This window comes from Pan troglodytes, chromosome 23 (assembly GCF_028858775.2).
Source record: "Pan troglodytes isolate AG18354 chromosome 23, NHGRI_mPanTro3-v2.0_pri, whole genome shotgun sequence".
Classification (NCBI taxonomy): domain Eukaryota; kingdom Metazoa; phylum Chordata; class Mammalia; order Primates; family Hominidae; genus Pan; species Pan troglodytes.
Window position 1 is genome coordinate 39768109 of NC_086016.1, and position 19614 is coordinate 39787722.

The window sequence follows — 19614 nt, forward strand, 5'->3', positions numbered from 1 at the left end:
AGCTGTGATGCCAACACTTAGCATATCTGGGGGAGATGCTGGAGCCAGCGGGGCTCTTCCCAGGCCAATGGAAGGGAGGTTTTGTACCCCCTGCCCACCCCAGACTCAAGACCTTAGGTGCATCCTGGGAAGGAAGGGCCACCCTCCCTGGGGTCCATAGTGGGGAGGGAGTCATGCGGCTGGCCATGTGGCAACCTACCCATGCGGTGGCCTTGCAGACCAAGGATGCTGTCTATACCTTGTCGGCCATGACCTCAGGCATCCGGCGGAACTGGATCGAGGCTCTGAGAAAGACCGTACGTCCAACTTCAGCCCCAGATGTCACCAAGTACGTACTAAGCTGGACTGGGGCCTTGAGGGAGGCACTTACCCTTGCGTCCCCGAGTGGGTTTCTAGGTACTCACCTGAGGGCTGCACATTTCTGGGCCCTCGTTTCTCTGTCAACAACATGGGAAGAGAGTAGTGAGCATTCTCGGTATCATCCAGAAGTACACTGAGGGTTTGAGGTTTGATCTGTCTTCTCAAATGTGATGGGGCCTCTTCTCTTTGGAGGAGATGCCTGTGAGTCAAAAGCCCCTGCCAGGTGGCTGTTCTGTCTCTGTGTCTGTGCCGTGGGGGCCGTGTCTAAGCCTGTGTTGGGAAGGGGTGGTTAGGTAGTTCAGCCTTGGTGCCCACGCCTCCCGGGATGGGGAGCTCACTCCTTCTGGAGGCTGCCACGGGCACTGGGGCAGGAGGGCTGAGTTACCGAGTGGCAGAGCCCCCCACAGTTTATACCCAGATGCCCATGGCGGGCTGGGACTTGGAGCTGCTGGGCAGCGGGAACAGAGTATGGTATTAAAGGGGGCTGGGCTGGGTGTAGTGGCTCACACCTGTAATCCCAGCGATTTGGGAGGCTGAGATGGGAGGATCACTTGAGCTCAGGAGTTCAAGACCAGCCTGGGCAATATAGTGAGACCTCGTCCCTACAAAAAATTTAAAAATCAGCTGGCCGTGGTAGGGTGTGCCTGTCAGCTGAGGTGGGAGGATCACCTGAGTCCGGAGGCCGAGTCCCCCAGACTGGCCACACCGCGGCTATTCAGCCTTAGGCCAGAGGCTTTCCTGTCTAGGTTTCAGAGTCCCCATCTGTCACGTTAGCATGTCATGTCTGTACATGTGCCAGGATGTGCCCAGAGCACTTTGTGAACTCTGAAGCACTGTGCAGTTGGACTGTTATTTAGCATCTAGGCCCAGCTGCTTTAAGAAAGAAACCCCGGGCACAGTAGCTTCATCGAGATAGATGTTCATGTCTCCCTTCAGAACAGCCCCGAGGTATGCAGTCCTGGCCTAGTGGGGCTCGCTCTGCCGTTTCAGGGGAGCCACCTGCCACACCCGCTCGGCAGCCTATAGTCACATGGCTACAAGTAGCTGTGGGAATACTGCGAGTGTAGTTTTTGGCAGGGTGACCACGTACCCAGCTATGACTATGACTGTGGATAAAGAGAATCGCCATAGTTGTTCAGTCTCCGCAACTTGTGTTCTGTGCACCCCGAGGTCCCGCCTTCACCCCATCAGCAGTGACTGGGCATCCCCCTTGCCACTGTGAGCCTCGGGAACCCGCGACATTGGTCTCCTACATCACCTCATTGATCACCATTTGCAAAAAGCCCCCTGCCTGCTTTCCACATTCGCCCACCCCGTCCTCACATCCATCCTGTGAGAGGCGTCGCTGTCCCACATTACAGATGAGGTCACTGAAGCTCAAAGAGGGCAAAGAGACCAGTGTGGTGGTTCACGCCTGTAATCCCAGAGCTTTGGGAGGCTGAGGTGGGAGGATCACGTGAGCCCAGGAGTTCGAGACCAACCTGGGCAATATATTGAGACCCCATCTCTATCAAAAATTTAAAAAATTAGCTGGGCGTGGTGGTGCATGTCTGTAGTCCCGGCTACTCCAGAGGCCGAGGCAGGAGGATCACTTGAGCTAAGGAGTTTAAGGCTGCAGTGAACTATGATCACACCACTCTACTTCAGCCTGGGCAGCAGAGTGAGACCCTGTCGCTTGAAAAACAAAAGAAGAGGGGGCGAGGGAAGCCGGGCATCCTGGTGGGTCCCTGGGCTGTCAAGAGGTGGAGCTGGGATGTTCCTGGGGTCTGTTAACCAGGAAGCTCAGGTCGGGCTGCTTCCTTCCCTGGGGTCTGTCTCCAGCCCTTGGCACAGGGCCTGGCACACAGGTGTCGCTCCAAAAGTGCTCATTGTGGGCCTGCAGGGGTGAGGACCCACCTGACGTGGCTCTGCTGGTGCCCTAGGCTCTCGGACTCTAATAAGGAGAACGCGCTGCACAACTACAGCACCCAGAAGGGCCCCCTGAAGGCAGGGGAGCAGCGGGCGGGCTCTGAGGTCATCAGCCGGGGTGGCCCTCGGAAGGCGGACGGGCAGCGTCAGGCCTTGGACTACGTGGAGCTCTCGCCGCTGACCCAGGCTTCCCCGCAGCGGGCCCGCACCCCGGCCCGCACTCCTGACCGCCTGGCCAAGCACGAGGAGCTGGAGCGGGACCTGGCCCAGCGCTCCGAGGAGCGGCGCAAGTGGTTTGAGGCCACAGACAGCAGGACCCCAGAGGTGCCTGCTGGTGAGGGGCCGCGCCGGGGCCTGGGTGCCCCCCTGACTGAGGACCAGCAAAACCGGCTCAGTGAGGAGATCGAGAAGAAGTGGCAGGAGCTGGAGAAGCTGCCCCTGCGGGAGAATAAGCGGGTGCCCCTCACTGCCCTGCTCAACCAAAGCCGCGGAGAGCGCCGAGGGCCCCCAAGTGACGGCCACGAGGCACTGGAGAAGGAGGTAGGCACCACGGCTGGCTGTCTAGGAGGCCCCTTGCCCCAGCGCCCCTCCAGTCCCTGCATTCATGCCCTGGCATTTGTCTTGCACTCCTACAGTGATGGGGAGCTCACCCCTGATCTGCTGTGAGTGTGCACCCCACACTCCTGCGAACTAGAATCTTCTTCCTTAGACCTTAGTAGTTTGGTTTGGTTTTTTTTTTTTTTTTCCCTAGTTCTGCCCTTAGCAGCCATAGAGAAGAGAAGTGGGAAGAGAAGGGAAAGACCTGCCAGGCTCACACCTGCAATCCTAACATTTTGGGAGGCCAAGGTGGGAGGGTCCCTTGAAGCCAAGAGTTTGAGACCAGTCTGTGCGACATGGCAAAACCCCATGTCTACAAAAAAATACAAAATTTAGCTGGGCGTGCTGGTGCATACCTGTAGCCCCAGCTACTTGAGAGGCTGAGGTGGGAGGATGGCTGCAGCCCGGGAGGCAGAGGATGCAGTGAGCCAAGATCAAGCCACTGCACTCCAGCAGTCTGGCAATAGAGCCCGACTTTGTCTCAGATTAAAAAAAAAAAAGAAGAAGAAGAAGAAGGGCGAGACCGTTTATTGTTCATCTTCTGCCCGTGGCCTCCCTGCCTGCACCGACTCGTGGAATCCTCACAGCGGCCTCTACCCCTAGGGTGGACTTCAGCAGTTTTACTGACGGGAAAACTGAGGCTCAAAGATGTTTCCTCTGTCACCTCCATGATGTGTAAACATCTGTGACCACAGTTTCCTGTTCCTATCCCTGTCTAGCCTTCTCTGGGCCAAGGCTCTCCCAGGTCATTGACCTGGCCATCCAGGAAACAGCCCAGCGTGTCCCCTGGCTACATCTCGCTCCAGGGCTGCTTGCCCTTCTCAAACCCTGAGGCATTCCTAAGCCTTCCAGGGACGCTGGGCTTGTATCCGTGTGGAGCTGGAAGCCTGCGGGCTCCTCACTGCCTTCCACCAGCCCTGCCCCAGCTTCCAGGTCCCACTGACCACCCTTCTCCCTCGTAGGTTCAGGCTCTTCGGGCCCAGCTGGAGGCGTGGCGTCTCCAAGGGGAGGCTCCTCAGAGTGCACTGAGATCCCAGGAGGATGGCCACATCCCCCCGGGCTACATCTCACAGGTAAGGCCGGGGGGCTGTTTTTCAGGGGGAGGGGGCAGATTCCTGGTTGCCGTGTTATCAGGAAACAGCTGAGATTTTGGGAGCCCTTCCTGTGTGTGCTGGAACCTGTGTGGGGCATTTGACATGCGTCATCTCATTTACTCTCCCCACAGCTGGTGGGCGTGATCACTGTGCCCGTTTTACAGACAAGGCCACTGAGCTCTGAGAGGTTATGTGACTTGCCCGAGGTCACCCCGCTTGCAGGTCTCAAAGGTGGGATTTGAGCGAGGGTCCGGCTGACTGCAGAGCCTGTGTGTGAGTCCCCGTGTGACACTCTGCACTTGGACCCTTGCCCCGGGGAAGTGGGGGGCTAGTGGCCCCGAGAGTCACTCCCTGAACACAGGGAAATCCTGCCGAGGCCCACTGGGCCGAGGCCCCACACAAGGAGGTCTGCAGGACAGGGGAGCCTCCAGTAGCCCTCAGAGAATGCACCGTCCGCCTAGGACAGCGGTTCTCAACGGGGTCCATTTTGTCCCCCTTGGGGACATTTGGCTGTGTCTGGGAATACTTTTGGTTGTCACAACTAGGACAAACTAACTCTCTAGAAAAAACGTGTGTGTGTGTACACATATATAAGTTTATTATAAATTTTACCAATAAAAACAATGCTTAGTACACAATTTACAAATAAAAATATATAATTTTATTGTGAATTCCGTACAGCAAATGGATTTTTCTCAGAATGCTTTCAGTGATTTTTTCCATACTCTTGTATCCACAACTGATTAACAAATGGGGGTTGTTCTAACATGTGTGCTGGTTGACACTTTTGTTTATGGTAATGAGTAAGATGAGAAGACATTTGTCGAAACTTTACTGGTCCATGTTGTCAGCTACTTCTTTGCTAAATAGGATAGTAGTTTTCTATTGAGAATATTTGAGAATATTCTATTAAGAATATTTTTGCAATTTTTTGTTCTATTTACAATGTAATGGTTATAGATGTGAGATACTTCTAAGTTTAATCTGCATTATTAGCATTTTCTTGTCACTTGCTTAAGTCTAGACAATCAACAAAACAATAAATCAAGCTCTGATGTGTAAAGTTTACCAATTCTGCAGTGTAAATACTCCCGCTGTGGCCAATGCTGCATTACCAGCACAAAGTCCCTGGACAGAGAGTTGGGAAGAGATGTCACACTATTCACTAGGATTTCCACCATGCGGATACAGTAGATGTGATTGGCCCCAAGAGCACGCATAATAAAACACAGTGAAATATTTAGGAAGTAATAAATTTGAGTATCTATTGCCTTGTCTTTAACATAGTTAATTTAAAGTATATAAATTTAATTGTTAATGGCTGTGCTTAACAACTACATCATAGAATTACTAAAAATTTGACAATCAGCTGTCTGTAGTTATCACACCATTATCTAAAGTCGAAAAGAAGGGGCCAGGCGCAGTGGCTCACGCCTGTAATCCCAGCACTTTGGGGAGGCAGAAGTGGGCAGATCACGAGGTCAGGAGAACGAGACTAACCTGGCCAACATGGTGAAACTCCGTCTCTAATAAAATAAAATAGCCGGGCGTGGTGGTGCGCACTGTAGTCCCAGCTACTTGGGAGGCTGAGGCAGGGGACTCACTGGAACCCAGGAGGCGCAGGTTGCAGTGAGCCGAGATTGCGCCACTTCACTCCAGCCTGGCGACAGAGTAAGACTCCATCTCAAAAAAAAAAAAAAAAAAGAAAAGAAAAGAAAAGAAAAGAAGGCTGAGATCTAGGCCCTAGGCAGGAGGAGCCTTCTAAAAATTTCCAAGGGGAGGTCACGTCATGAGGGGGCTCTCAGGAAGGCATTGGCTGGGGCATGAGAAGGAAGGCTGGTTGGTGCGTATTGTGGAGGCCTCCAGTGCTGAGCTAAGAGTTAGAAGCTCTGGCCTGGTACGGTGGCTAATGCCTGTATCTCAGCACTTTGGGAGGTGAGGTGGGTGGATCACTTGAGGTCAAATGTTCGAGGCCAGTGTGGCTAGAGTGGTGAAACCCTGTCTCTACTAAAAAAAAAAAATACAAAACTTAGCAGGGCATGGTGGTGGGCGCCTATAATCCCAGCTACTCCAGTGGCTGAGGCAGGAGAATCACTTGAACCCGGGAGGCAGAGGTTGCAGTGAGCTGAGATCCTGCCACTGCAGCCTGGGTGACGACAGTGAGACTCTATCTAAAAACAGCAACAAAAAACAAAACAAACAAAAAAAGAGAAGCTCATTCCACAGACTTTTGGAGGTTTGGGGTCAGACAGTGACATCAGGGAAGTGATGTTGGAGTGGAGGGGGCTTGGGAGAGGGCCAGGTGTAAGGCATTAGGAAATGGCTGAAGGAGGGTGAATGTCAAGGGTCTGGAGGGAGGAGAATTTGGGACTGGATGACCAGATCTACGGAAGGCAGAGGGGCCTTTGGGGGCCTTGAGGCTGGGGCTGCTGCTCCAGGGAAGCCCGGAGACCATCCTGGGGCCAAGTAGTGGATGGAGTTTCCACTGATAGAGGAGCAGGCAGGGGAGTTGGGGTGGGACGCAGAGGGTGAGGCTGGGGGCTTACCTTGTCCTGGGGAGGGGCAGGGGAGGAGCCAGTGTTGTGCCCTGTAGCCTCCCACCCTGAGGCAGAGAAGGGAGCTGGGGGCCCAACACCCCAGCTGAGGCAGGTGGGAGGGCCTCCGAGGCCCCCAGCCAGGGGGCTTCTGCCTGCGCGCTCTGCTCTAAGAAGCTGCAGGGGCTGCTTTCTGGGTGGGTGGGGCTGGGACCCATTCGTACCTACCTATAATCAGAGTGGCTTCATCTTCCTCCACTTTATTTTATTTTAATTTTTTTAGAGATGAGGTCTTTTACTGTCACCCAGGCTACAGTGCAGTGGCACAGAGGCTCACTGCAGCCTCGAACTCTAGGGCTCAAGCAGTCTTCCCACCTCAGCCTCCTGAGTAGGAACCACAGGCTACACCACCATGCCTGGCTAATTTAAAAAAATTTTTTTGTAGAGACAAGGTCTCACTATGTTCCCTGGGCTGGTCTTGAACTCCTGGGCTCAAGTGCTTCTCCCATGTTGGCCTCCCAAAGTGCTGGGGGTACAAGTGTGACCACTGCACTGGCCCGCCTTTGTCCGTTTTACTCATAGAGCCAGCTTTAGATTTCCTTTAGATAAAGGCTCTGCCACTACAATGACGTTTAAAAGGCACTGCTTTGGCTTCTCAGCTTACAGGTGGCAAAACTGAGGCCCACAGAAGGGTGTGACCTTTGAGCTATAGGCAGACCTGTGTCTGGAGTTCAGGCGTTCTGGTCCCCAGGTGCCCCATTGGGTGCACCAAAGTCTGTCAGTGTTTGGTCCCGTTAGGGTGGGATGGGCACGGGGAGCAGGTGGGAGGGGAGAAGGGAATAATCGGGGAACAGAGCTGAAGACCAGGCAGGTGGAGGAGTGACCCCAGATGCGGAGGGCAGCAGAGAAGAGGAGCTGAGTCATCTGTGTCACCCTCAGGCACGGGAGGAGGCGGATGGAAATTCGGTGGACCTGGAGGAGTGACAGCTGGGAGGGATTTCCCAGCTGGTATCTCAGGCTGAGTGGGTGCCCTTCCTTCAGGGGTTGGGGGCTTGCTGCTGCAGGACAGCTGTCGGGTGGTCTGGGGCTTCACCCACTGGACATCTGGTAAAGAGAACCCTTCCCCACTATTGCAGTGGGGACAGAGGCATTTCTTTATCTACTTTGATGTCCATGTCAAAGGTGGCAGCCAGGATCAGGACACCTTGGGCCACTCAGGAAGGTAGGTGAGAGAGGCCCTAGGAGCCCCTGTTCGTCAGCTGAGTCCCACCTCCTGATGTCAGCCCCTGCACCCCTGAGCTGCTGGGTCTGCCTGCCTGGTCTGGCCCTTTTCAGAAGAGCAGTGCCCACCCCCACATTGCTGGGCTCCCCACTGGTGGATGCTGGCGTACCGTCTCCCTCTGTGCACCGGGTTCCCGTGCCCAGGGAGCCTCGGGGGCTGGTCCTGTGAGGCCTGCTTTACGGATGCCAAGACTGAAGCTCAGAGGGGGTGAGGGGTTTGTTCAGGTTCACTCCAAGGCGCAGCCAGGGTGAAGACCGCCTCTGAGGTCCAAAGCCATGTTCTGTTGTCCAAAGCCGGGAGACACATAGAGGGCAGGAACAGAAGCCAGGGGACAGACACCCCTGTCGCCACGTGAAGCTCTTGGCCCTCGCTCCTCCATCAAATCGTCCCCAGGTGTGGCTGCTGGAGAGGTGGGGAGGTGGCCTTTGCGTGGGGGAGACAGTCCCTCATCTGGTCCTCTGTGCCTTAGTTTCTTCCCTGGCTCTTCTTCCCCTTCCCTTTTTAATGACCTTAAACATTTTTTTAATCATATAAAAGAAATGTTTACATTTTCAAAAATAATTTAAACAAATTGAAAGGCTGGAAATCAACACCCTCACACTCCTTCTGCTGCCAGCTGCCACCCCAGGGTCCTGTCGGTGGCTGCTGCCGCCTGCCTATCAGTTTCTGGTGGCAGCTGTAACCTGTAACCACAGCTACCTAAATAATGCACATGTATTACCTCACGCTTCTGTAGGCGAGAAGTCTAACGCGAGTCTTGCCGCGCTGCAGCCGAGGCGTGGGCAGGACTGTGTTCCTCTGCAGGCACCCGTTGTATCCCTTGCCTGCTCCAGCTTCTGGTGGCCGTCCGCGTCCCTTGGCTCTCGGCCCCTTCCTTCATCTTCAAAGCCTGCAGAGGGGAAGTCAAGTCCTTCTCCTGCCACGTCACTCTGACCATCCCTTCCTGGTCACACCTCCCTTGAACTCTTCGCTTCTGCCCCCTTCGTCCACTTTTAAGGACCCTTGTGATTACACTGGGCTTGAGGGATAATCTGGGATAATCTCCCGATTTTAAGGTCAGCTGATTAGCAACCTTGATTCCCTCTGCCGCCTGAATTCCTCTTTGCCATGTAACATGATGTAGTCACAGATCCTGGGAGTAAGATGTGGACAACTTTGAGGGACTATCATTCTGCCCCCTACAATATCCTCCCTACCTTTTCTGTGTTTTCTGTGTTTTCCATTCACTGGGACGGACAGGTCTGCACGTTTGTTCCCGTGAGTGAGATCATACCACGTGTAGTGTCAGAAGCCAACTTTCACCACCTCATTTTGGGATCTTTTTCCACAGCATCCACACAAAAACTCTGTCTAGCAGCTGCCTGTGTCCCATTGTCAAGCTCGATCCCATCATTTATTCAAGAGTTCCCCTGATAGGGATTTAGATTGTTTCCAGTTTTCATCTGTTACCAACCTTGCTGTAGGGAATACCCTTGTTCCAAAAGTCTCTGTACACATACGACTTTCTGTGGGATCATTTCTAGGAGTGAACCTACTAGGTCAACCAGTGGGGTCGCAAAATGTGATGATGCCACCGGACCACCCCCTACACACACCGTTGTGGCGGACACTCCCAGTAGTGGGTATTATTAGTCTGAGATACTTGCCCATCTTGTCTACTAAGCATTATTTTGTATTACATCATCAGTTTCAGCTCATTTACTGAGCACCTGCCACATGTCAGGCCCTGGCCTAGACCCTGGGGACTGCGCCAGTCAGATGTTCTCAGTCTTCAGGGAATTTATGGTTTGGCAGAGGTAGAACCTTTTGAGGCAGGGGAGAGGCTGCCCAGAGACAGAGCTAGGAGAGACATTTAAACTGGGCTGCAGGTCAGTAAATTACCCAGGGAGGTAAAGTTGCCAAAAAAAACATTCCAGGCCGGGCACAGTGGCTCATGCCTGTAATCCCAGCATTTTGGGAGGCCAAGGCCGGCAGATCACAAGGTCAGAAGTTCAAGACCATCCTGGCTAACACAGTGAAACCCCATCTCTACTAAAAATACAAAAATTAGCTGGGCGTGGTGGTGGGCACCTGTAGTCCCAGCTACTCATGAGGCTGAGGCAGAAGAATCACTTGAACCCAGAGGTGGAGGTTGCAGTGAGCTGAGATTGCTCCACTGCACTCCAGCCTGGGTGACAGAACAAAACTCTGTCTCAAAAACAAAAACAAAAACAAAAAAACCACAAAATTCCAGGCAGTGGGAATAGCTAAAGCTCAGAGGTGTGAATGTGCTGCAACCATAACTGTAAGATTGCTTGGCAGAGAAAGGCCAGGGATGAGAACGTAAAGGTCAGCCATGGGAACAGGGACTTGACTCTGTAGGACGAGGAGTCCCTGGAGGGCTTGAGGCAGGAGCGACAAGGTGAGGTTTGTGAATGAGGAGCCGTGGGGTGGGGGTGGGAGCAGGAGCAGGTGCAGACTGGAGGTGCTGGGACCCAGGAGGAGGTGGTGTACCTGCCCCTGAGCCTTCTCCTCTGGAGGCTGGGGAAGGGCCACTGTCCAGAGGAACGGGGCAGCCTGTGACACCCTGGCGTCCGGCCCACAGGAGGCATGTGAGCGCAGCCTGGCAGAGATGGAGTCCTCACACCAGCAGGTGATGGAGGAGCTGCAGCGGCACCACGAGCGGGAGCTGCAGCGCCTGCAGCAGGAGAAGGAGTGGCTCCTGGCTGAGGAGACGGCAGCCACGGCCTCAGGTATGGACCCTGGGTGGGGCACAGTGGGCTGGGCTCTGAGCCTCTGTGCTGAGGTTCCTCCTAGCCAAACTGGGGAGGATTTTATCAAATAAGATGTAGGGGTCTCAGTGCCACATTTGGGGTAAAGGGTCAGCAGGTATTGGAAGCTCCAAGAACTGGCCTGTAGCCCTACTTAAAAAGGGAAACTGAGGCAGTAAAAGATACCCTCCCCACCCCCAACACCACCACTACCATAGGTGGTGACTCTTCCTGCTCAGGGGCCTGCAGCCACCATAGAGTCTGCCTAAAGGCACACGCTACCCACATGCGTGGGGGAGAGGCTGATCAGCTGCATCCCCTGTCCTCATAGGAGTGCCTCCTCCCTGGGCACATGGGCCAGACCCTGGGGAGAGCAGGGGAAGGTGTGAGCATTGTCCATGCCAGCTGTGTGCCAGGCACTGGGCCCCACATGTTTCCCACAGGAGCACCCTTCATCCTGGACAATTCCCTCCCCTCCTGCCACCGCACACCTGCTGTGTGCCTGGCACATTCCTAGGCATCACTAGGGGTTTGCAGAACAATAGAAATGCTGGCCAATGTCACATGATCTGAAGCTCACAACCTGCCAGTGCTGTGCCAAGTGCTCAGGCACTCGAACCCAGCCTTGGGGCCAGTGTGCTCTGCATTTTAGGAAGATCGCCTTTGCAGCCGCGTGTGTTAGAGACCCCTTCCCCCTCAGCAGAGTCTGGACTTCGCCCTGTAATCTGGCACTAAGGTTTCTGCTGTGAAATGGATAAAAATCACACTTAAAAGTGGAATAATAAAGACCATAAATAGCCTCATGTCCATTCAGGGTGGGGATTGCCACCAAAAGATTTACCAGAGGCCCGGTGCAGTGGCTCATGCCTGTAATCCCAGCACTTTGGGAGGCTGAGGCGGGCAGATCACCTGAGGTCAGGAGTTCGAGACTAGCCTGGCCAACATGGTGAAACCCCCATCTCTACTAAAAATACAAAAATTAGCTGGGCGTGATGCTGGGCAGCTGCAATCCCAGCTACTCAGGAGGCTAAGGCAGGAGAATCTCTTGAACCTAGGAGACAGAGGCTGCAGTGAGCTGAGATTGCACCACTGCACTCCAGCCTGGATGACAGAGTAAGACTCCATCAAAAAAAAAAAAAAAAAAAGGCCAGGCACTGTGGCTCATGCCTGTAATCCCAGCACTTTGGGAGGCTGAGGCAGGTGCATCACGAGGTCAGGAGTTCAAGACCAGCCTGGCCAAGATGGTGAAACCCTGTCTCTACTATGAATACAAAAATTAGCCATGCGCAGTGGCAGGCGCGTGTAATCCCAGCTACTCAGGAGGCTGAGGCAGGAGAATCGCTTGAAAGTGGGCGGCAAAGGTTGTAGTGAACCAAGATTGTGCCACTGCACTCCAGCCTGGGTGACAGAGTGAGACTCCGTCTCAAAAAAAAAAAAAAAAAAAGAAAGAAAGAAAAAAAGGGGAGAAACTTTCAATGTTCAGAAGTTTCGGCTTTTAGAATTGTGGGTAAAACCATGGGTGGCCCTGAGTGGGAAAAAAAAAGCCTCGGTCTCAGTCCTTAGGAGCTCACAATCTGAGAATAAAGCCAGCAGGAGCTAATGTTGGGGCATTTACTCTGAGCCATGCTTTGTTCTAAATTCTTCACACACCTTCCAATAACCCCATGGAGGAAAGGTACTGTTGTTATCGATCCCTGTTTTCCAGATAAGGGATCTGAGGCACAAGGGGTTAAGTCACCTGTGCAAAGTCACATCGGTTTATGCTGACTGTGGAGCCTGAGCTCTTGACCACGAGGCTGGTCAAAGCAGATAGGCCTTGTTTGAGAGCCCTCAGAGTCTGCAGGGGGGGTGTACTAGGTGGGGTCCTACCTGGAAATCACTAGAACAGGAGGTACCAATGGTCAGACCCTGAGCTGTCTCCCCAGTAGGGTCCATCCAACAGGATTATCTTCCCTTAATAGATGGGCTGAGAGAGGTTGAGAGCTTACCCCAAGCCACTCAGTTTATGACACAGCCTGGGCTACTCTGGACTCCTGGTTCGGTGCTCTTTGCATAGCACTCCTTGGTCCAAGTCCATAGTACTTGCATAGTACTATGTGGAGTCCACATAGTACTCCACCAGTACATGTGGCATCTCAGAGCTGGTGGCACTTGGTGCTGCTGACCCCCCTCCAGTCTCTCTTGTGCCTCTCTGCCCTGCTTCCAGCCATTGAAGCCATGAAGAAGGCCTACCAGGAAGAGCTGAGCCGAGAGCTGAGCAAAACACGGAGTCTCCAGCAGGGCCCGGATGGCCTCCGGAAGCAGCACCAGTAAGATGATGCCGGGGCCCAACTGCCCACCCTGATGGTTATGGGTTGAGGAACTTTGCTGAGGCCCCTTGGCAGCGGACACATCAGTTTGCCCCTAGCTGAGATTCCTGCTCCAGTCTCATGGATGCAAGAAACAGAAGCAGAAGGTCCTCAGGCAGACCCCATGCCAGTCCTCACAGACAGTCCTTCAGGCAGCTTCTTGTCTTGGCTGGTCCCAGCCTCCACCCACCTCTTCACCCCTTTAGTCTCCCCTGGAGCTGGGCTGCAGTGTCACTGTTGACCACTAGGCCTCTCCGTGCCCCAGAGCACAGTTTTGGAATGTTGAGGCTTCAGGGGCTTTAAAGATGGGCCCCTCCAGCCGGGCACATTGGCTCATGCCTGTAATCCCAGTACTTTGGGAGGCTGGGATCAGGAGTTCGAGACTAGCCTGGCCAACATGGTGAAACCCCATCTCTACTAAAAATACAAGCTAGCTGAATGTGGTGGCGGGAGCCTGTAATTCTAGCTACTTGGGAGGCTGAGGCAGGAGAATCGCTTGAACCCAGGAGGCAGAGGTTGCAGTGAGCCAAGATTGTGCCATTGTATTCCAGCCTGGGCAACAAGAGTGAGAGCAAGACTCCATCTAAAAATAAAAAAAAGATGGGCTCCTCCAAGCCACCCTCACTTAGGGTAAACACCTGTAGCCCAGAGAAACTGTCACTGGTTCACAGCCCCACAGCAGGCTAAAGGCAAACCTAGAGAGGGAACCCCAGAGTCCTGGGATGCTTTAAGTCTACCTGACTGGACTCCAGGCTTGGCAGGAGCAAGACAACCTATGCTCTCCTCTGCTCCTCCTCTGGGGCAGGTCAGATGTGGAGGCACTGAAGCGGGAGCTGCAGGTGCTATCGGAGCAGTACTCGCAGAAGTGCCTGGAGATTGGGGCACTCATGCGGCAGGCTGAGGAGCGCGAGCACACGCTGCGCCGCTGCCAGCAGGAGGGCCAGGAGCTGCTGCGCCACAACCAGGTGGGCCTGGCCCCAGGTTGGGGGGACACGGGTGGGTCCCGGCACCCCTCCCCTGACCACCGTGCCTCTCCCAGGAGCTGCATGGCCGCCTGTCAGAGGAGATAGACCAGCTGCGCAGCTTCATTGCCTCGCAGGGCATGGGCAATGGCTGCGGGCGCAGCAATGAGCGGAGTTCCTGCGAGCTAGAGGTGAGTGTCCTCACTAGCACCAGGCAGCCCAGTGGTTCTCGGGGCCCGGGGCTATGGGGCACCCCCGCCATAGGCTGGGTATCACCTGTGGCAGGAAAGCCAAGTCTCCCAGTGGCTGGGCCAGCCTGACTAGGCCAGAACACCTACTGTGCATCCAGTAGCCAGAATTCTGCCCTCCCACCTGCATTGTGTCACCTACCTGCCGTGTACCATAGCAAATCACTCCACTTTTCTGAGTCCCAGTAGCTCATCTGTAAAATGGCACCAGCACCTTCCTTACTGGGAAATATTGGGGTAAGAAAATATGTGTGTATGTGTGTGATGCCAGTATCACTGTAGTATTTTCTTTCTTTTTCTTTCTTTCTTTTTTTGAGACAGAGTCTCTCTCTGTCACCCAGGCTGGAGTATAGTGACACGATCTCAGTTCACTGCAACCTCTGCCTCCCTGGTTCAAGCGATTCTCCTGCCTCAGCCTCCCAAGTAGCTAGGATTACAGGCCTGCACCACCACACCCAGCTAATTTTTTATATTTTTGGTAGAGACAAGTTTCACTATGTTGGCCAGGCTGGTCTCGAACTCCGGACCTCAAGTGATCTGCCTACCTTGGCCTCACAAAGTGCTGGGATTACAGCATGAGCCACCACACCTGGCCTTAGTATTTATTTCTTTACTTTTTTTTTTTTTTTTGAGACAGAGTTTTGCTGTTGTTGCCCAGGCTACAGTGCAGTGGTGCGATCTCGGCTTACCACAACCTCCGCTTCCCAGGTTAAAGCGATTCTCCTGGCTGGGCGCGGTGGCTCACGCCTGTAATCCCAGCACTTTGGGAGGCCGAGGCGGGCAGATCACGAGGTAGGAGATCGAGACCATCCTGGCTAACACAGTGAAACCCCGTCTCTACTAAAAATACAAAAAAATTAGCTGGGCGCGGTGGCGGGCGCCTGTAGTCCCAGCCACTCCGGAGGCTGAGGCAGGAGAATGGCATGAACCTGGGAGGCAGAGCGTGCAGTGAGCCGAGATCGTGCCACTGCACTCCAGCCTGGGTGACAGAGCGAGACTCCGTCTCAAAAAAAAAATAAAAAATATTTTTAAAAAAAGCGATTATCCTGCCTCAGCCTCCCAAGTAGCTAGGATTACAGGCATGTGCCACCTCGCCTGGATAATTTTGTATTTTTAGTAGAGACAGGGTTTTTCCATGTTGGTCAGGCTCGTCTCGAACTCCCAACCTCAGGTGATCCGCCCACCTCGGCCTCTCAAAGTGTTGGAATTACAGGCGTGAGCCACCGTGCCCAGCCGATATTTTATTTCTCTTTTTTTTTTGAGACAGAGTCACTCTGTCACCCAGGCTGGAGTGCAGTGGCACCATCTCGGCTCACTGCAAGCTCCGCCTCCCGGGTTCATGCCATTTTCCTGCCTCAGCCTCCCGAGTAGCTGGGACTACAGGCACCCGCCACCACACCTGGCTAATTTTTTGTATTTTTAGTAGAGACGGGGTTTCACCATGTTAGCCAGGATGGTCCCAATCTCCTGACCTCGTGATCCGCCCGCCTCTGCCTCCCAAAGTGCTGGGATTACAGGCGTGAGCCACCGCTCCCGGCCCCAATATTTTATTTCTTCAACAAACACTTAGGTGAGGCTCACTCTGTACCTAGAAATTCTGGAAGCCCTTTTTGTCTGTTAACTCATCTAATCTTCCTGACAGCTCCATACATTAGCTACTATGACTGTCCCCATTTACAGATGAGGAAACTGAGGCACAGGAAGGTCAAGTACCTTACCAAAGCTTTTATAGCTGGACTGGGATTTGAACCAGGCAGTCTGGCTCCAGTCTGAACTTTTAAGCCTCCCCAGTCCTGGCTGAACTTGTTTCCTCCTTGGTCAAGTCAGCAGCACCTAGCCCTCAGGGTTGGGGAGGGGTTAATGAGGTGCCTTGTGGAGTGGTTCAGCCTGCTCAGGTTTATGTAGGGCTTCTTTTCATCCATCTCACTCCCGAGGTGAGAGCCCGGTGCTGCATGAGGGCTGCAGCAGACTTGACCGTGAGATATCCACTCACACGGGCTGGACAGGGGTGAGAGTAAGGGAAGGCAAAGCAGGGGAATCGGAGAGGGCTTCCTGGAGGAGTCCGCCTCCAGGATGTAGAGGGTTTTTGTGCAGATAGGGACTGCATTCTAGGGGCCTGAGGCAGAGAGAACCCGGGCTGCAGGGCACTATGGGCCAGGGTAGCTCTGGCTTCTGGCCCTGGGTCAGTCCAGCACCTATATCCCCAGGTGCTGCTTCGCGTAAAAGAAAACGAACTCCAGTACCTAAAGAAGGAGGTGCAGTGCCTCCGGGACGAGCTCCAGATGATGCAGAAGGTAGGTCCTTCCGCTGGGCTGGGGGCCGTCGGGGACTCTGGAGCCATCTGGATGCCATCCTGTGAGCACCTGCTCTGTGCCAAGCCCTCCACTTGCTTCATCCTTCCTCAGGCTCTCCTGTGCTTCTCCCATGTAGGTGTCATCATCCCCATTCACTGATAGGGAAACTGAGACTAAGAAAGGGGAAGTGACTTCCCCAAGGCCGTACTTGGCTTCTGTTTATTTAGCATTATTTAATTTATTGATTATTATTGAGCACCTACTATATCCCGGGCACTGTGCTAGGTGCTGGGAAGACAGATGTGAACAAAATAGCCCCAAATCTCTGCTGTGGGGAGCTTGCACTCCAGTGTGAATAACCACGTTGCTAGGAGTTGGGTGGGTCAGGGTTCAGCCCAGGTCTGAGTCTGCAGCCCGCCTGGCCCACCCTTGGCTGCTATGTCACTGCCTGGTGCGCTCTGTCAGTTTGGGGCAGGAAGTGGACATGTTGGTGGCTCTGTAAGTGCACGTGAGCCAGACCGTGTTTACCGCACTTGAAGAACAGGTGGCGTGAACTCACAGGAAGGGCCCAAGCACCCAGCCAGGCTGACCTGGTTCTCATCCCAGCCACTCACTGCCCTGCGGTCTTGGTCAAAATCTTCTCCCCCGAAACAGGATGAGGATGACAATGACGCCTGTGTCCCTGGGTGGTACCAGGGAGGTGGGAGGGGTAAGCCCAGGACCCATGGCCGTCTTGGGGAGCCACCTGGAGGGATGAAGCGAGGCGTCTGCGGGGAGGTCTGGCTGCTGGTGCTGCCCATGTGCCCGGTGGGCAGGGCTGGAGGGAGAGACTTCATGCCCTCATACCTGCCTCCTGCCCCCCAGGACAAGCGCTTCACCTCGGGAAAGTACCAGGACATCTATGTGGAGCTGAGCCACATCAAGACACGGTCTGAGCGGGAGATCGAGCAGCTGAAGGAGCACCTGCGCCTTGCCATGGCCGCCCTCCAGGAGAAGGAATCGATGCGCAACAGCCTGGCTGAGTAGAGGTGGATGCCGAGGCGTGTGCCCTGCAGGGTGGGCAGGGGCTGAGGCTCTCCCACACCTGGGACTCCCTGGACCACCCCAGCCAGGCCACTTCCTTCTTCTGGCCTCCAATTCCCGTTCTGTAAAAAGGACAATGAAACCAGCAACACGGGGTTGTTGCAGAGATCCCATCAGACCCGGGCCACAGGCTGCTTCATCAGCTTAAGCCTGTTCCTCCAGAGCTGGGCGGCACAGTGCAGAGCCACAGCCTGCTCAGTGCACCCCCCTTCTTGGGGCTGGAGGCAAATGCAGCGTGCACATCCCTGACCCCCACAGTGAATCTCCACTGAGCTTCACACACACACATCGCACGCTGAGGCCGGGCTTCTATCCCAGTTAGTCTTAACACTCCTTCTTGACTTAGCAGGGCTCAAAGTGGTTGGTTGGTTGGTTGGTTGGTTGGTTGGTTGGTTGGTTGGTTGGTTTTGGTTGCTTTGAGACAAGGTCTTACTCTGACACCCAGGCTGGAGTGCAGTGGTGCAATCATGGCTCACTGCAGCCTCAACCTCCTAGGCTCAAGGGATCCTCCCACCTCAGCCTTCTGAGTAGCTGGGACCACAGGCCCTCACCACCATGCCCAGATAATTTTTGCACTTTTTGTATAGGTGGGGTTTCGCCGTGATTTCCCAGGCTGGTCTCGAACTCCTGGGCTCAAGCAATACACCTGCCTCAGCCTCCCAAAATTCTGAGATTACAGGTGTGAGCCGCTGCACCTGGCCAAAGTGTTCTTATTTTTGCTTTTTCAACGCCACATCTACCTGGAGCATCCTCTTTCTGATAAGTCCTCATAGACTTCCTAAGGCATGCAGGAGAGGCCACCCTATGGCTGAGCTGCTTGGGAAGGAGCCAGGAAGAGCGGATCTGGCTGTACCTTAGGGGCTGAGAGGTGGTGGAAGGACCCACTCAGCACCCTTGCTTGGCCTCGGGGTGGCCTCGCAGCCCCTCAGCCCAGGCCTCAGCCCTGCCGCACCTTGTCTTTCAGGTCCCGCCCAGCTGCAGACCCTCCAGGCTGGAGGACCAGCCGCCCTCCTTCCCTCCTGGATGGAAGTAAAAAGCCAAGCTTTCTCCCCACCCTCTGTGGGCCACACGTGCACTTGCACCCACCACACACACACACACACACACAGACACATACACACACACGTGCACACATGTACACACGGACACACACACACACACTGCATATCTGAGCGCGCCCCTCGCACTGGGTCTTACCTTGCACCTTCTTCAGGATTTTATATGTGAAGAGATTTTTATATAGATTTTTTTCCTTTTTTTCCAAAACACTTTATACTTAAAAAAAAAAAAAAAAAAAAGCAATTCCTGGTGGCTGTGTGCCTCCAACCCTGGTCCCCCTCTGTCTCCAGCCACCCTCTGCTTGGGCTTCTGAGCTGGTGGCCCTAGCCCAGGGGTCTGGCGGAGGCCCAGGCAGCAGCCATGGCGGGGTGTCTCTACAGGGGAGAGGCGGGAGCCTGCCACCCTCTTCCTACCCTACCTCCTACTAACACTTCCTGCCCCATTTGGACCCATACCATGGGGCTCAGGACAGAGGGAGCTAGCAGCTGGCCTCCATGGCCCCACAGCCTCCTTCGAGGCTGTGCTGGGTGCAGAACCGCCAGAGCCACCCAAAAGGTGTTTCTCTCCTGCTCCCTGAACCTCTTAACTTAATAAAACGTTCCAGCAGCTCTGGTGTCCTAGATGGCTGGCAGAACAGGAATGGAGATTGGGGTTTCTTGAAGTGGCTTCCCCACTCACACCCTACCCACACCCCACCCTTCCTAAAGCAGCGGCCTCTAGGCTTCTGAGGGTGGGGCTGAAAATCCAAGGTCTCCCTTAGTACAGACTGTGACACCCCCAGTGTGGCTTGCAGGCTAGTGGCAGCGGAAGCATGTGGGAAATAGCAAGTCCAGTCCCACCCCAACCTACTGAACCAGCGTCTGCATTTTAACAGGGTGCCCCAGTGATTCACGTGACCTTCAAAGTCTGAGGAGCCCTGGAGTAGGGCCCAGGGCCCAGGCCTGAGAGAGAGGCCTGGGGCTAAGACTGGCCCTGACCATGACCTTGGGCAAGTCACACCCCTCACTGAGCCTCACTTTGCTTCTCCATCAAATGGGTGTTTTTCTTTCAGTCCCAGTCCTCTCCTGAGGCTTTTCCCAGAGGTCATGCCCAGCC

At 54.4% G+C, this 19614-nt stretch overlaps 1 protein-coding gene across 10 annotated transcripts in view; it reads left to right on the forward strand.

Annotated features, from left to right (window-relative positions):
• TRIOBP (TRIO and F-actin binding protein) overlaps window positions 1–19127 on the forward strand; it is a 76300-nt gene extending 57173 nt beyond the window's left edge. For 7 of the 10 annotated variants that reach the window (XM_054675782.2, XM_016939145.4, XM_016939146.4 and 4 more), the window contains 10 exons: window positions 219–328; window positions 2283–2808; window positions 3828–3938; window positions 10360–10507; window positions 12732–12834; window positions 13679–13838; window positions 13913–14026; window positions 16291–16377; window positions 17242–17405; window positions 18425–19127. In XM_054675782.2, the coding sequence (XP_054531757.1) occupies window positions 219–328; window positions 2283–2808; window positions 3828–3938; window positions 10360–10507; window positions 12732–12834; window positions 13679–13838; window positions 13913–14026; window positions 16291–16377; window positions 17242–17403 (1521 nt within the window). In that variant the 3' untranslated portion in view covers window positions 17404–17405; window positions 18425–19127. Of the gene's footprint in view, window positions 1–218; window positions 329–2282; window positions 2809–3827; window positions 3939–4090; window positions 4631–10359; window positions 10508–12731; window positions 12835–13678; window positions 13839–13912; window positions 14027–16290; window positions 16378–17241 lie in introns of those variants that run through there. The other 3 variants (XM_016939148.4, XM_515120.9, XR_010156016.1) reach the window with 2 other exon arrangements.
• The last annotated feature ends 487 nt before the right edge of the window (window positions 19128–19614 follow it).